Source organism: Arabidopsis thaliana (assembly GCF_000001735.4).
Source record: "Arabidopsis thaliana chromosome 1 sequence".
NCBI classification, from domain to species: Eukaryota; Viridiplantae; Streptophyta; class Magnoliopsida; order Brassicales; family Brassicaceae; genus Arabidopsis; species Arabidopsis thaliana.
In genome coordinates this window covers 21429729-21444333 of record NC_003070.9, presented here as the reverse complement: position 1 = coordinate 21444333, position 14605 = coordinate 21429729, and the positions used below count along the sequence as shown (strand labels likewise).

At 35.7% G+C, this 14605-nt stretch overlaps 6 protein-coding genes across 10 annotated transcripts; 5 read left to right on the top strand and 1 right to left on the bottom strand.

Annotated features, from left to right (window-relative positions):
* Positions 1-1297: 1297 nt before the first annotated feature.
* On the top strand, positions 1298-3155 carry PUP18 (purine permease 18). The gene has a single exon (NM_104584.3). It carries the CDS (start codon positions 1462-1464, stop codon positions 2632-2634), a length of 1173 nt encoding a protein of 390 aa, NP_176100.1. The 5' UTR covers positions 1298-1461; the 3' UTR covers positions 2635-3155.
* Positions 3156-3486: 331 nt separating this feature from the next.
* Positions 3487-5128, top strand: AT1G57980 (Nucleotide-sugar transporter family protein). The gene is made up of 2 exons (NM_104583.4): positions 3487-3641; positions 3746-5128. Exons 1-2 carry the CDS (start codon positions 3602-3604, stop codon positions 4888-4890), a joined length of 1185 nt encoding a protein of 394 aa, NP_176099.1. The 5' UTR covers positions 3487-3601; the 3' UTR covers positions 4891-5128.
* Positions 5129-5392: 264 nt separating this feature from the next.
* Positions 5393-6833, top strand: PUP17 (purine permease 17; the record flags this gene model as incomplete). Of its 2 annotated transcripts, none has more annotated exons than NM_104582.2 (2): positions 5393-5484; positions 5576-6732. In NM_104582.2, the coding sequence occupies 2 exons, from the start codon at positions 5445-5447 to the stop codon at positions 6730-6732; spliced, it is 1197 nt and encodes a 398-aa protein (NP_176098.1). The 2 variants fall into 2 exon arrangements, with proteins under 2 accessions (NP_176098.1, NP_001077737.1); NM_001084268.2 differs by having other exon boundaries at positions 5445-5484; positions 5579-6833.
* Positions 6834-7523: 690 nt separating this feature from the next.
* On the bottom strand, positions 7524-8907 carry AT1G57906 (F-box protein; the record flags this gene model as incomplete). The annotated part of the gene is made up of 3 exons (NM_104581.1): positions 7524-8084; positions 8458-8497; positions 8822-8907. 3 exons carry the CDS (start codon positions 8905-8907, stop codon positions 7524-7526), a joined length of 687 nt encoding a protein of 228 aa, NP_176097.1.
* Positions 8005-13283, top strand: SK42 (shaggy-like kinase 42). 4 transcript variants are annotated; one of them, NM_001198327.1, is made up of 15 exons: positions 8231-8470; positions 8965-9081; positions 9366-9597; positions 9726-9818; positions 9904-9963; positions 10038-10310; positions 10682-10756; positions 11327-11383; positions 11463-11603; positions 11695-11745; positions 11928-12023; positions 12491-12574; positions 12689-12791; positions 12888-12972; positions 13124-13283. In NM_001198327.1, exons 3-15 carry the CDS (start codon positions 9457-9459, stop codon positions 13194-13196), a joined length of 1332 nt encoding a protein of 443 aa, NP_001185256.1. In that variant the 5' UTR covers positions 8231-8470; positions 8965-9081; positions 9366-9456; the 3' UTR covers positions 13197-13283. The 4 variants fall into 4 exon arrangements, with proteins under 4 accessions (NP_176096.1, NP_001185256.1, NP_001320412.1 ...); NM_104580.5 differs by having other exon boundaries at positions 8005-8470; positions 9362-9597; positions 12888-13226; NM_001333809.1 differs by having other exon boundaries at positions 8302-8834; positions 12888-13216.
* A 140-nt stretch (positions 13284-13423) lies between these two features.
* AT1G57860 (Translation protein SH3-like family protein) lies at positions 13424-14508 on the top strand. The gene is made up of 2 exons (NM_104579.4): positions 13424-13743; positions 14043-14508. The coding sequence occupies exons 1-2, from the start codon at positions 13507-13509 to the stop codon at positions 14298-14300; spliced, it is 495 nt and encodes a 164-aa protein (NP_564726.1). The 5' UTR covers positions 13424-13506; the 3' UTR covers positions 14301-14508.
* Positions 14509-14605: the final 97 nt, after the last annotated feature.

Sequence of the window (14605 nt, the reverse complement as noted above, 5' to 3'; positions counted from 1 at the left end):
TTGAAATTAAAAGAGCGACCGATTTTTTTTTATTTTTTTTTTGATGAATTTGGATATATTTGTCGGAAAAATGGTTGAGGTGTAAATATATAATTATGATGAATATGTTCAAATTCATCGAAAATTCGTCACAAATCTTTAAATCTATACTAAAAATTCACCGCATAAAACTAAATGTATATTAACACTGAGTGTCTTTGCGATTTCCGACTAATTTCTGAAGGATTTAGAACCATATTTAAATTGGGTCCAAAATATGAAGATAGATAAAATTGTGGTTTTTGATGAATTTCTGACGACTTTTGAAAACACATCTAAAATGAGATTTAAAGTATCTATTTTGAAAGAAAACATCAAATTACAACATAATTACCAAGAATTTCAAATAAAGAAATTGTGATATACAGTTTACAACATGTTTCCAACAAATTTTCGAAAAACAATTAATAACAAATTTCTAACAAAAGTACTTTCTTCTGAAATTGTTAGACTGATTCATCAAATATAAATTCTAATCGATTAATTGTCTAACCGATTATAAGAAGAAATAAAAGAATATCTCGAAAGTCTAATAACGAAACAAGTTTGAGAGACTATTTTTTTTTTCTTTTTTTGAGAGACCAAGTCTTCATTATGGAACATGGATAATTATTGAAATCCAGCTTGCTTTCTTATTTGTTGGGAAGACATCTTATTCTTAGTTGTCTGAATCATATCCATGTATTGTATAAGCGTGTTCGACGTTGTTTTCCCCGAATATAAAAATGCGAAGTTCGCAAGACTTGACCGTTGAGTTGACTGTCTCCATTACAACTTGTTCCTCTAAAGTAGGAACGAGACGTATAGGTAACTTTCTTTGAAAGTCTTTGTTGTTGTCCGAAAATTTGTTAGCAGTCAACTTACATCCAACTTTTTTGTTTGTTTATTTGGTTTTCGAAATTAACTTTCTAGTTAAAATCAGATTTTTTCACTGATCAGGTGTGATCAGTCTCATCCGTGTAAGATTTGTAATTTTTTTTGCTACATCATTAAAATCGACAAATCGATACACAATTCTTTACTATGATATTTATTACAAATCAACACAAAAAATAAATAAACAAACCGAATATTGCGTTTAAATTAACTTTAGTGTATATAATAGCTTTCCGGAAATAGCGTGGTTGAAAGTAGAAACTGTGTTTTATGTCCAAAACTGAATATGAGTCATTTTCAAAGTACCAAATCTTATCTGTCAAAGGATCACATGATTACGTATAAGTTTTAGTGATCTTTTTTAATTATCTAAAAGAAGTATATCGCCGCCAAGGTGGAACAAGTCATTGTTTGTTTAACGCGCACTTCTCCTCCTCAACCATTTATCAAAACTAGAAACCACTATATAAAAAAATCCACAGAGAATGAAATTTACATATTTTCAAATCTTTAAAAGTTGAGACCAGAAGAAGAAGAAAAAAAATCATGGAGATGACCGAAGCTTCCAAACAGACAACAGCAGAAGGATCAGCAAATCCAGAACCAGACCAAATCTTGAGTCCGAGAAGATCGTTGGAGCTAAAACAAAAGAAATGGTGGATCTCTGTTTCTTTATGTATTTTCTTAGTCTTGCTCGGAGATTCTCTAGTCATGCTTCTCTTGAACTTCTTCTATGTTCAAGACAATCGAGAAGATAGTGACCAAGATCTACAATACCGAGGAACATGGTTGCAAGCTCTGGTCCAAAACGCTGCGTTTCCACTACTCATTCCTCTGTTTTTCATTTTCCCTTCACCAAAACAAAACCAAGAAACCACCAATACTCGTTTCCTCTCTTTTCGTCTCATCTTACTTTACATCTCTCTTGGTGTTCTTGTTGCTGCTCACAGCAAATTGTTTGCACTTGGGAAATTATACGCAAACTTTGGCGTCTTCACGCTGATTTCCGCGACTCAGTTGATATTTACCGCTATTTTCGCAGCCATTATTAACCGTTTTAAGTTCACCAGATGGATTATCTTATCGATAATCGGCAGCATTTTGATTTATGTTTTCGGTAGTCCTGAATTTGGAGGAGAGCCTGATGAAAACGAAGAATTCTACAGCATCCAAGCTTGGTTAACTTTCGCTGCTTCAGTTGCTTTCGCATTATCTCTCTGTTTATTCCAACTTTGTTTCGAGAAAGTGTTGGTAAAGACAAAGAGATATGGTAACAAGAAAGTGTTTAGAATGGTCATAGAGATGCAAATTTGTGTCTCTTTTGTCGCAACGGTTGTTTGTCTCGTGGGTTTGTTTGCGAGTGGCGAGAATAAGGAACTGCAAGGCGATAGCCACAGGTTTAAGAAAGGAGAAACGTATTACGTTTTGAGTTTGATCGGGTTGGCATTGTCGTGGCAGGTTTGGGCGGTCGGGCTGATGGGTTTGGTGCTTTATGTTTCGGGTGTGTTTGGCGATGTTGTTCATATGTGTACTTCACCACTTGTGGCTTTGTTTGTTGTGTTGGCATTTGATTTCATGGATGATGAGTTTAGTTGGCCTAGAATTGGTACTTTGATAGCAACAGTTGTGGCTTTAGGATCTTACTTCTACACTCTGCATAAGAGAAACAAGAAGAAGATGGTGGAGCTTTACCAAACAGAGAACAATATTGACGTTTAGTCTCTCATGTCAAATGTTTGTTTCTGTTTCAAAATATGTTGTTGTTCTTCTGAATGTTGTAAGTCAATGTCTAAAACATGTTGTATAGATCTGAAAACTATGGAACATATTTGTTAATTATTTTGATTTGATTTTTTTTTTGTATTTATCTCTTACAATATTTTGTTAATGAGGATTTGTCACTACAATTTATCTCTTACTTTCATCAACAAAGTATTGTAATAACTAATAAATAGATACAAAAAAATCTTTCTCACAGCTGGTTAACCTGGGTTCACAAGTCTTTTCCTATATATAGGCTATAATTTTTACGTTGTAAGAACAAAAACCCTTAGTTTCCTTCCTTTCCTCTAGAGATTTATTTATAACTCTCCTTGGATCTTCAACATGTCATGCCACATTGCCACTCAAGAGAGATATTTTTCACCCTTTTATCTTTTAGCTCTTATGTGTACTTGTTCTTGATTTGGTTCTAAGAGAAACTTTTGTGGTTCTTGAAGGAACCTGTTAGAGATGTAAACTATTTTATGAGATGATCTTATGTTTATGGAGATATATATAAGAGCTTTAAATGATCTTTATGTACTTTTGCTTATTTGATTAATGTTTTTCAATATGTGTTTTAGCATGACCATAAGTGAGTAGTCTAGTCTCTATCATGATTGACAGTTTATTAGGTTAACTTATGTTTAATACATGATTGTTAGGAATAAAATTATAGCCTAGTGATGTCCTCAAGGACCACAACTGATGAGTCGTTTTCAAAGTATACCAAATCTGATCTGTCTAAAGGATCGCATGGTTTTGTATAAGTTTTAGTAATATTTCTAATTATTATAAAGAATTTAATCACCACTAGCTAGTCATTGTTTAATGTGCCTCTCCTCAATCATTCTCAATAATTGGAAAATCTACAGGGAATGAAATTTACATATCTAAATCTTTAGAGATCCACCAGAGAAAACTCATGGAGATGACCGAAGCTTCCAAACATACAACAACACATGGTAACTTCACTGTCTTAACTTCTGTAAAAATTGTTTCTATTCTTATTGTCTTCTTAAAAATAAAAAATAAAAACTGAGAATTCCAAATTTTCTTTAACCAACAGAAGAATCAGAACATGTTCAGAATCCTGAACCAGACCAAGTCTTGAGCCAAAGACAACTGTTGCAGCTAAATCAAAAGAAATGGTGGATCTCTGTTCTAATATGTCTTTTCTTAGTCCTGCTTGGAGATTCTCTTGTCATACTTCTCTTGAACTTCTTCTATGTTCAAGACCGTCGAGAAGATAATAACCAAGATCTACAATACAAAGGAACATGGATGCAAGCTCTGATCCAAAACGCTGCTTTTCCAATCCTCATCCCTCTCTTCTTCATTTTCCCTTCACCAAAACCAAACCCTGAAACCATCAATACTCGCTTCCTCTCCATTCGTCTCATCTTGCTTTACTTCTCCCTTGGTGTTCTTGTTGCTGCTCACAGCAAATTGTATGCACTTGGGAAGTTATACTCAAGCTATGGCTTCTTCATGCTGATTTCAGGGTCCCAGTTGATCTTTACCTTGATTTTCACAGCTATCATTAACCGTTTCAAGTTTACTAGATGGATCATCATATCGATAGTTCTCATTCTTGTGAGCTATGCTTTTGGTGGTCCTGTATTTTCAGGAGAGCCTGATGAAAATGAACATTTCTACGGCATCCAAGCTTGGTTAACTTTCGCTGCTTCAGTTGCTTTCGCATTATCTCTCTGTTTAGTCCAACTTAGTTTCGAGAAACTGTTGGTGAAGACAAAGAGATATGGTAACAAGAAAGTGTTTAGAATGGTCTTAGAGATGCAAATATGTGTCTCTTCTGTCGCCTCGGTTGTTTGTCTAGTTGGTTTGTTTGCGAGTGGTGAGTATAAGGAGCTGAAAGGCGATAGCGAGAGGTTTAAGAAAGGAGAAACGTATTACGTTCTGAGTTTGGTCGGGTTGGCTTTGTCGTGGCAGGTTTGGGCGGTCGGGCTGATAGGTTTGGTGCTTTATGTTTCGAGTGTTTTTAGTAATATTGTTCATATGTGTGCTTCACCACTTATGGCTTTTATTGTTGTGTTGGCATTTGATTTTATCGATGATGATTTTAGTTGGCCTAGAATTGGTGCTTTGATAGGATCAGTATTGGCTTTAGGATCTTACTTCTACACTCTGCACAAAAGAAACAAGAAGAAGATGGTGGAATTTAACCAAAGTGAGAACAATGTAGAAGTTTAGTCTCTCATGTCAACTGTATATTTGTGTTTCTCAATCTGTTCTTGTTTCTTTTTCTGATTCTTGTAAGTCAATGTCCAAAATATGTTGTATAGATATGGATCAACTGTGTAATTTATTTGTTGATTGTTTTAGTTTGATTTTTTTTTCTCTGTTTTGCATTTATTTGTAATTTTAAATGTTTTAAGTCTGAAACTATAAAATTTATAACCTCCAAAATATTAATTTTATTTTGATCAAATTGTTTAACTTATATTTTGTTAACAATTAAAACAAAAGTTTCTATAAATTAATAAAATATCATGTTCCAACATTATTAATTTATAGAGGTTTTAATGTACGTTTAAATTAAGTAATTAACCTTGTGTAGCGGTGTATAATATATACAGTAATACCTTTCCGGGTTTTGACTAGTACCAACTCTGATCTGTCAAAAAGATTTCGTACGGTATAGTGGAAAGATCTTTTCTAATTGCAAGATAGAACTAGTCATTCCACAGAGAATGAAATCTGCATATTTAAGGGTGTTCAGACTTCAGAGGTACCAGAGAAAACTAATGGAGATGTCCAAAGCTTCCAAACAGACAACAAGACATGGTAATTATTTCAAATTCTTATCATAAGTTTTATAATATTGTTTCTGTACTCGAAAACAAAATAAAAACTAAATATTTTCTTTAACAACCAGAAGAATCAGAACACGTTCAGAATCCAGAACCAGACCAAATCTTGAGTCCAAGAAGATCGTTGGAGCTAAAACAAAGAAAATGGTGGATCTCTGTTTCTTTATGTCTTTTCTTAGTCTTACTCGGAGATTCTCTCGTCATGCTTCTCTTGAACTTCTTCTATGTCCAAATGAAGCAAGACCGTCGAGAAGAGTATGACCAAGATCTACAATATAAAGGAACATGGACGCAAGCTCTGATCCAAAACGCTGCGTTTCCTATTCTCATCCCTCTCTTTTTCATTTTCCCTAAACCAAAACAACACCTTGAAACCAACAATACTAGTTTCCTCTCCTTGCGTCTCTTCTTCCTTTACTTATCTCTTGGTGTTCTTGTTGCTGCTCACAGCAAATTGTTCGCACTCGGGAAATTAGTCTCAAACTATGGCATCTTCTCATTGATTTCCACAACACAGTTGATATTTACCGCTGTTTTAACAGCCATCATTAACCGTTTCAAGTTTACTAGATGGATCATCATATCGATATTACTCACTATTGTGATTTACGTTCTCGGTACTCCTGACTTTGGAGGACAGCCTCATGACGGCGAAGAATTCGGATACAACATCCAAGCTTGGTTAGCTTTCTCTGCTACAATTGCTTTCTCATTATCTCTTTGCTTAATCCAACTCGGGTTCGAGAAACTCCAAGTGAAGACCAAGAGATATGGTAACGAGAAAGTGTTTAGAATGGTCTTAGAGATGCAAATATGTGTCGCTTTTGTCGCCTCGGTTGTTTGTCTCGTGGGCTTGTTTGCGAGTGACGAGTATAAGGAACTGAAAGGCGATAGCAAGAGGTTTAAGAAAGGGGAAACGTATTACGTTCTGAGTTTGGTCGGGTTGGCTTTGTCGTGGCAGGTTTGGGCGGTCGGGATGATAGGTTTGGTGCATTATGTTTCGGGTCTTTTTGGTGATGTTGTTCATATGTGTGCTTCACCATTTGTGGCTTTGTTTGTTGTCTTGGCATTTGATTTTATGGATGATGTGTTTAGTTGGCCTAGAATTGGTGCTTTGATAGGAACAGTTTTGGCGTTAGGATCTTACTTCTACACTCTGCACAAGAGAAACAAGAAGAAGATGGCGGAACTTAACCAAAGTGAGAACAATGTTGAAGTTTAGTTTCTCATGTCAAGTGTTTGTCAATCTGTTCTTGTTATTCTGATTCTTGTAAGTCAATGTCCAAAATATGTTGTATAGATATGGATCAAACTATGTAATTTATTTATTAGTTGGTTTAGTTTGATTTTTTTCTTTTCTCTGTTTTGCATTTATTTGTTACAATACTTTGCTAGAGGAGTGAATCCCTATATATTTCTCAAGTAGACTTGATTGTTAACATCTATGGGGCATCGAGACACCAATAAAGCCACATCCCACTTGATGATATAAGCTGCACCAAGCTCTTATGCCTTTAGGCTCGTACCTTTCCTATATAGAATGCAACGTAAACGTCTTCCCCAAGCAACTCAAATCCAGAGGCTGATGAGAAGAAGTCTTTTATATGCTTATTTGTTTTGTATATCTTCCATGGGTGATCATTCCTCTGCAAGTGGTTTATTACGTCGATGAAAGCCAGAAATATACCAATAGGCCATGCACATTTCGGTTACAGAAGTGGCACTCTTCATATTACTAGCTGGAGAAGAAAGGTTTTCGATAGAGCTTAACGGAAATGGTAAAGTATGGTATGAGATAGAGATAATGTTATCACATTTCTTGTCACTCCTCCAATATCCTTAATATAAAGAAAGTAGCTCTAGCCTAAACAAGATTCAGAGAAACCTAGGAACAAACATTTGGAAACAACTCTGCTCAGAACCAAACATCATCAAAGTACTACCATCGTCTAGCTTAAACACCTTAACCTCTACTTCCTTTTCATGGACAAAGTATATAGAATTCGGTACGCATCAATAGTACTCATGAGCCATAACCGAGAAACAAGTATCAGTCGCCATCACAACCGCACTATCTCTCAAGGACTTAACTTCAACCCACTTCCCTAATTCCTCATCAACCTTATAAACATTGAAACCAACCATTTTGGGACATTCTATTTCCACCTCTTGGTCCACATTGCATTTTTCATTCCCAAAATCGTCATGTATCACATTAGAAATCCGAGGAGCTACACCAACATAAACATTATCATCCAAGTCCAAGTAATCAGCTTTTCTTTTCAAGACATTCTCTTTAAAAAGACGATCAACAATATAAAGCTCTCCACAACATGCAACCAAGCTTAAGTCTCCACCACATTCATTAGTAAGTGAAGTTCCATACCTAACGATACTAATCCACCAAACAATGCCTTTCGTATCCAACACGTAAATTAGCTCTTTGAGAACAATAATATCAGAGAATTCACCAATCTGATCTTTGATTCTAGTCCAAATCTCTCCATTCCAAAACCTAATCTTCCCATCAAACCCTATTCCAAAAACTCGATCTCCTCCCGCAAGAACAACTTTCTTAAACCCAAAAGCAATGGACCATTTCGGTTTAACAATAGATGTGATTTGGTTTAGCTTATCAATTAATTTTTTTATTTTATTTTAAAATAAATATATATTTTAATTCTTTTATAAATCTCTGATTGGTTGGTTAATTAATTGTTTGTATTTCCCTTTTACGAATTTAAATAAAGTAGATGTTACAAAAGAAAATGAAAATCTCTGAAAAACTCTCCTGATTCAAAAGAGTAAGAAATCTACAAAAGAAAACCACAGAGAAAATCTCTACTGATCAGTTTCTCTCCATTGGTGATCGCTCGTCAGAAAAATTGAGCTCGATTTTGTATAAATTGAAGAAAAAGAAGAAGATCATCAAATGCGTGATTTTTACTTTTCCGTTCAAGGTAAATCGATCATCTTCGGCTTCAAGCCTGAAGATAGCGCTTCGAATTGGTTGAATTGTGTAATTTTGGAGGAAGTTAAGGTTCTTGCAGTAACAACTGCTTTACTGATTTTTCTGGTTTTTTTTGTAATTGTAGAAACTGAGTTTAAGGACAAGCTTTGTCCCTTTTAGTGGAATTTAGATCTGGTTTTGTCGTAATTTCTTCTGGGTTTCAATTCTAGTCTTCTGTAGTAGTATCAGTGTTGTGTTATCACCCACTATTTCAAAGTTTCAATGAAATTTTAATACCAAGTTGTTGACTTTTCTGTGTTTCTATCTGATCATAATTAACTTCGGAAGAAATTATTGTGACCTCAGAAAATTAGGTAGCTGATTTGATTCTTTTGTTTTCTCAATTATTCTCTTGTTAATTTCATTGTTCACATAGAAATGGTTCATATTTTCTGCTAATATGTTTCCTCTTTCATTTCAATTCACCATATTTCTTCTTTGTAGTGATTGATCAAGGGAACATAAGCAGCTAGAGACCACACCACTCAGTTATTTCTATCTCATAGTGCTTGTGGATGTTCAAGCTATAAGAATGTGCTCGGTGGTTCTATGAATATATAGGTATTATGCGTTATGTTTGGTTTGTAGAATATATTCTGAGAAGGTGATAGGATGGTCGATTTGCTAACTTTATGTCACTTCTGAAAGTGAGTTTGCATGTTTCTCTTTTCTCTTAAATCTGCTTTAAGTGTTAAGATATTTTGTTTTGAATATATTTGGAAAAACCAGTGACTTTGGTATTCTGTTAGCATGTTCCAACGATCTAAATTCTGTGGGTATATACTCTGGTAATTGCTTATACTGTTTTTGCTTTATGAAAACGATTTTAATATTCTACTAGGAAGATTGGTGTTTTGATGGGATGGGACACCAAATTGCTAAGGTTTATGGTGTTATCAATTACTAGTACGTGTTATCTTCCGAACAACCACCACCATGGAATCTCATCTGGGAAATGGAGTAGGCAGTTCGAGATCTGCCAAAAATACAAAGAACACTTCTAGTTCAGTTGATTGGTTGAGCAGAGATATGCTTGAGATGAAGATAAGGGACAAGACAGAGGCTGATGAGGAGAGAGTAAGTTTTGCATCTCCTTTCTTAGGTCTTTATTTCTTTGTGAACTTCTTTAGCTTATCTTCCTTCTCATGCGCCCCTCTATTTGATGAAGTAGTTTACTTGAATTTGATGTTTTTGCCATGTTGCAGGACAGTGAACCAGATATCATTGATGGAGTTGGTGCAGAACCTGGCCATGTGATCACAACTACACTCCCTGGACGAAATGGTCAATCAAGACAGGTTAGATGGTCATAGAAACTGTGTGTCTAGATTGTTAGTGAGACGTACTGATTCTTATACAACTGTTTTTAATTTTGATTGACAGACAGTCAGTTACATAGCAGAACACGTAGTCGGGACTGGTTCATTCGGAATGGTTTTCCAAGTGAGTAAGATTGTCTATCTTGTTGTTTTACCATTGGTTAAGATTCCCAAACATTTTATGTCTCCTTGTGGTAGGCTAAATGCAGAGAAACTGGGGAGGTTGTTGCCATCAAAAAAGTTCTACAAGACAAGCGTTACAAGAACAGAGAATTACAAATTATGCAGATGCTAGACCATCCGAATGTTGTTTGTTTAAAGCATAGCTTCTATTCAAGAACAGAAAATGAAGAGGTTTATCTAAATCTTGTCCTTGAGTTTGTTCCCGAGACTGTCAATCGTACTGCCAGAAGCTACAGTAGAATGAACCAGCTGATGCCATTGATATATGTCAAACTCTACACTTACCAGGTGATTATTTCCTGTTTCTGATCTTTTTTTGTTTCTCTTTATGTAAGCGTCATAAGTAATCACTCAAAATTTAAGCTATATTCAGTTTCTTGATATGTGTCAGCTGGTTTCTTGTGGTTCATTCCATAATGGATGTTGGAGATTTCCTCTTGTTTTGCTAGATAGATTGTAAACCAGAAGGCAAAGTTCCTATCATTTCTGATACTATTGTACTTTTCCGTTAGAAGTTGGAACTATTGAACATAATTGATTGTCTCTATATAAAAGAAGTAGTGCTCAAACGTTTGTTGAACACTTAAGTGTGAATCGGGCCTGATAATTTGTTGGACATTCTCCAATGATTTTTGAGGATTTTATGTTAATGGCTACAGATTTGCAGGGGGCTTGCTTACCTTCATAATTGCTGTGGTCTTTGTCACCGTGATATAAAGCCCCAAAACCTGCTAGTAAGTTCCAATTTTTTCTCACTGAAAAGAAGTTGATGATAGATTTCACTTTCCTGTAAGCTACTTTTGTTTGAATTTTTTTTATATAGCAAGGTCTTTGTCACCACACATAAGGATTTTAAAGGCATTTGTGTACATAAATATCAGACAGTGTTCTTTAATTCTACAAATTTGATCATTATATAGTAATGACATGATGATATTTCGTTATTACATGCCTGGTGGGATTAAGCAATGAGGTTATGTATGCATCTCGCTAATGTTTATTTCAACCTCAGAGTGGTACTGGGCTTCTGTTCTGTAGTTAATTTCACTTGCTATTTGTTCAAGTAGGATGTTAAAATCTAACTTTTCGGAAAATAGTTTTGGTTTTTAGCTGGTCTGTTCGTTGGTTTAAATATTTAGAATCCTATTTTCTTGTGATTTCACAAGGATTGAACTTGTTCCATACTGTTTCAGCTGTTAGGCTCACCATACCTGCAATTGACTAGAATTTGTCATAAACAAATGTTGCCTTGTTTTTATTAAACAATCTTTTATTTTTTTCTTTACACCTATTGTGATGTGCAGGTGAATCCACACACACATCAGCTGAAAATTTGTGATTTTGGGAGTGCAAAAGTGTTGGTAAAGTTTATCAGCTATAGCTCTTAGTGGTTTAGTTTTCCTAGTCCATGCTTAGATTATGACGTGTCATGGTCCACAGGTGAAAGGAGAACCCAATATTTCTTACATTTGTTCAAGATACTATCGTGCCCCAGAGCTCATTTTTGGAGCCACCGAGTACACAACTGCAATAGACATATGGTCCACAGGTTGTGTGATGGCTGAACTGCTGCTTGGACAGGTTGGAGCACTATATTTGCATTAGCTATATGCTTGTTATTCTATTTCTTCACCCTCTTACTCATTTTTGCTCTCGCGGACTTGTTTTACAGCCTCTGTTTCCTGGCGAAAGTGGAGTCGATCAACTTGTTGAAATCATAAAGGTAGTATTTTTGCTATCAATTCTTTTAGGGTTAGTTGTATTTACAAAGAAAATGACATCTTTAGAGCTGGCACTGACTAATAGTTTCTCACTGCTGATTATATTTTTTTTATAAAACTTTACCACCATTTTTGTAGTAGGACTCGTACATTCTCTCTTCATGGTTTTTTAATTGTCATGCAGGTTTTGGGTACACCAACAAGGGAGGAGATCAAATGCATGAATCCAAACTACACAGAATTTAAATTTCCTCAGATAAAACCTCATCCTTGGCACAAGGTATACCGCTAGTAGTATCAATTATCACCTAATAGGGTTCTCTTAATCGATATATGACCAAGCTTGTCTCGGTTTAGTGAGGTTGATTGAAGTATATGTGATCAATTAACTTCATATTTCATTCCTCTGGCATATAGAGCGATGTGACAGCTTTGCCTTTGTATATAAGATTCTTATACAAACAAATAAATTGAACCTTTGCCAAAAGGAATTACTCATGCACACACTCGTGGGGGTTGAAAACAGTTAGGCTTCATGATCTTGGCTTTTTTGCTGGTTTAAGTTTCTATCTAGATGAAGTTTTATTCAGCATTTTATACAGCTGACATTCCAGAACTCTGTTACTCGTTATTCTTATCTTTTGTTTTGCTCCGTGCTAAAATTTCTCTTAAGTGATCATTTCCTTGGTTTTACTTCTATATAGTCATGTTCTTACAGCACAAGAATCATGTGTTTGTTACTTTCAGGTATTCCAGAAACGTCTGCCACCTGAAGCAGTAGATCTTCTTTGTAGGTTCTTCCAGTATTCTCCTAATTTGAGATGTACAGCGGTAAATTATTCATAGCTTTTCTCTGACTTTGTTACATATTCTACTTCCATATTTTTTTTGGGATCAGCATCAGAAGCTAACCCATTATAAGTATGTCTTATGATTTTCTGATAGGTGGAAGCTTGTATCCACCCTTTCTTTGATGAGCTAAGAGACCCAAATGCTCGTCTGCCAAACGGCCGGCCACTTCCTCCGCTATTCAATTTTAAACCACAAGGTAAGGTTCTGTTATTTGCTTCTTCTTTTTTCCGTGTTAAATTCTTTATAAGGGAAGAAAATTAGTATGTGTTATTGATAAGCGTGTGTCCTACAGAACTCTCTGGTATCCCTCCTGAAACTGTGGACCGACTTGTCCCAGAACATGCCCGTAAGCAGAACCACTTCATGGCATTACACTCGTAAGTCTCTTCCGTGTTTTCTGTACGACCTATCGGGTGTTCTCTTCTTTTCTCTAAGCTCTCTAGATCCCAGTCTTTGGGAAAAACCAGTAGAGCTCTCTCTCTGTAAACAGAAATCACTGGAAAAAGAAGCAATGACTTTTGTATTAAGGTGCTTGCGCATCCCTTGTCGTGAAGTGAGGATGCGTAAAATACAACACTACTTTGTTAGATATATGATATAGAGGAACATACTTACATTTGCAAGACTCCTGCCACAACACAATTTTCCAAAAAATTTGTGAACCTTAAAATGAATTGACAGTTTAGTTTATTTGTCCATGTTTACGAACTTGATTTGAACCATATTACTCGAATTACACCAAACCAATTTATCTTCGAGTTAATTTCAAATAAGGCATTTGTTTTACAAAATAAGGCTTAAATATTGAAGGCCCAATAAGACCATGTACACAAAAAGCCTTTTAAACTAGTTTCACCTCTCTCTCCCATTTTTAGGGTTTCGTCAGAGACAGAAGTGAGAGAGGAGGAAAAATGCCGGCGGGACACGGAGTGAGGGCGAGAACAAGAGATCTGTTCGCGAGACCATTCAGGAAGAAGGGTTATATTCCACTCTCCACTTACCTCAGAACCTTCAAGGTCGGCGATTACGTCGATGTCAAGGTTAATGGAGCTATCCACAAGGGTATGCCTCATAAGTTCTACCATGGTCGTACTGGTCGCATCTGGAATGTCACTAAACGTGCCGTTGGTGTTGAAGTCAACAAACAGGTTTGATTACTCAAAACTTTTAATCTGTTTGAAAGAGTTTTTTGTTGTTGAAATTAGGGTTTGAAATTGATTTTGATTCTTTCATTTGGGGTTTAATTCGTCTTTCTGTGAGCTATCTGTTTTGAATTCTGAGATGTTGGATTAGTGTTGGCTCGAAAGTTTCAAGCTTTTCTTATTGGGTCGTTCGTTTACTATTATTATATGTTTTGATGTTGTGAAAGCTTCTCTTTTCATTTCTTGTGTTTATGATTAGTGTAATCTGTTGGAGAGCTAAGTTGGTGTGTTGGGTTGGGTTTTAGATTGGGAACAGAATCATAAGGAAGAGGATACATGTGCGTGTGGAGCATGTGCAACAGTCAAGGTGTGCTGAGGAGTTTAAACTCAGAAAGAAACAGAACGATGTGCTTAAGGCTGATGCTAAAGCCAGAGGTGAGACTATCAGCACCAAGAGACAGCCTAAAGGTCCTAAACCGGGTTTCATGGTTGAAGGTATGACATTGGAGACTGTCACTCCCATTCCTTACGATGTTGTCAACGATCTCAAGGGTGGTTATTGAGTTGTTTCCATTTTATTATCATTCTCTACTCAGAATTTTTGCACTTGCTTTTTTAATTATGTTTTTGTATCAAACAAGACTGATTTATATACGATATGAGTTCAGATTTTGTTAGGAAAGATGGTTTATCCCAATCATTTACCTATTGCATTTGTATTTAAAAATCGTTTCTGCATTCTTCAGAAAAATGATACCTTGGGAAAAGTTGAGACACCTAATCTTTTTCAGTGTTAGCAATTTGAACCACAAAAAGAGAGAGCAATGGAAACAAAATCTTTGTAAAGTTGCGAATTTCAGATAGACCT

Excerpts from the sequence above, each read along its gene's own strand:
- AT1G57980 (NM_104583.4), top strand. The coding sequence starts at position 3,602 with ATGGAGATGACCGAAGCTTCCAAACATACAACAACACATG. Across the intron at positions 3,642-3,745 it reads CAAACATACAACAACACATG|AAGAATCAGAACATGTTCAG; the intron begins GTAACTTCACTG and ends TTTAACCAACAG.
- AT1G57860 (NM_104579.4), top strand. The coding sequence starts at position 13,507 with ATGCCGGCGGGACACGGAGTGAGGGCGAGAACAAGAGATCTGTTCGCG. Across the intron at positions 13,744-14,042 it reads GTGTTGAAGTCAACAAACAG|ATTGGGAACAGAATCATAAG; the intron begins GTTTGATTACTC and ends GTTGGGTTTTAG.
- SK42 (NM_001198327.1), top strand. The coding sequence starts at position 9,457 with ATGGAATCTCATCTGGGAAATGGAGTAGGCAGTTCGAGATCTGCCAAA. Across the intron at positions 11,384-11,462 it reads TTGGGAGTGCAAAAGTGTTG|GTGAAAGGAGAACCCAATAT; the intron begins GTAAAGTTTATC and ends CATGGTCCACAG. Across the intron at positions 11,604-11,694 it reads CTGAACTGCTGCTTGGACAG|CCTCTGTTTCCTGGCGAAAG; the intron begins GTTGGAGCACTA and ends CTTGTTTTACAG.
- PUP18 (NM_104584.3), top strand. The coding sequence starts at position 1,462 with ATGGAGATGACCGAAGCTTCCAAACAGACAACAGCAGAAGGATCAGCA.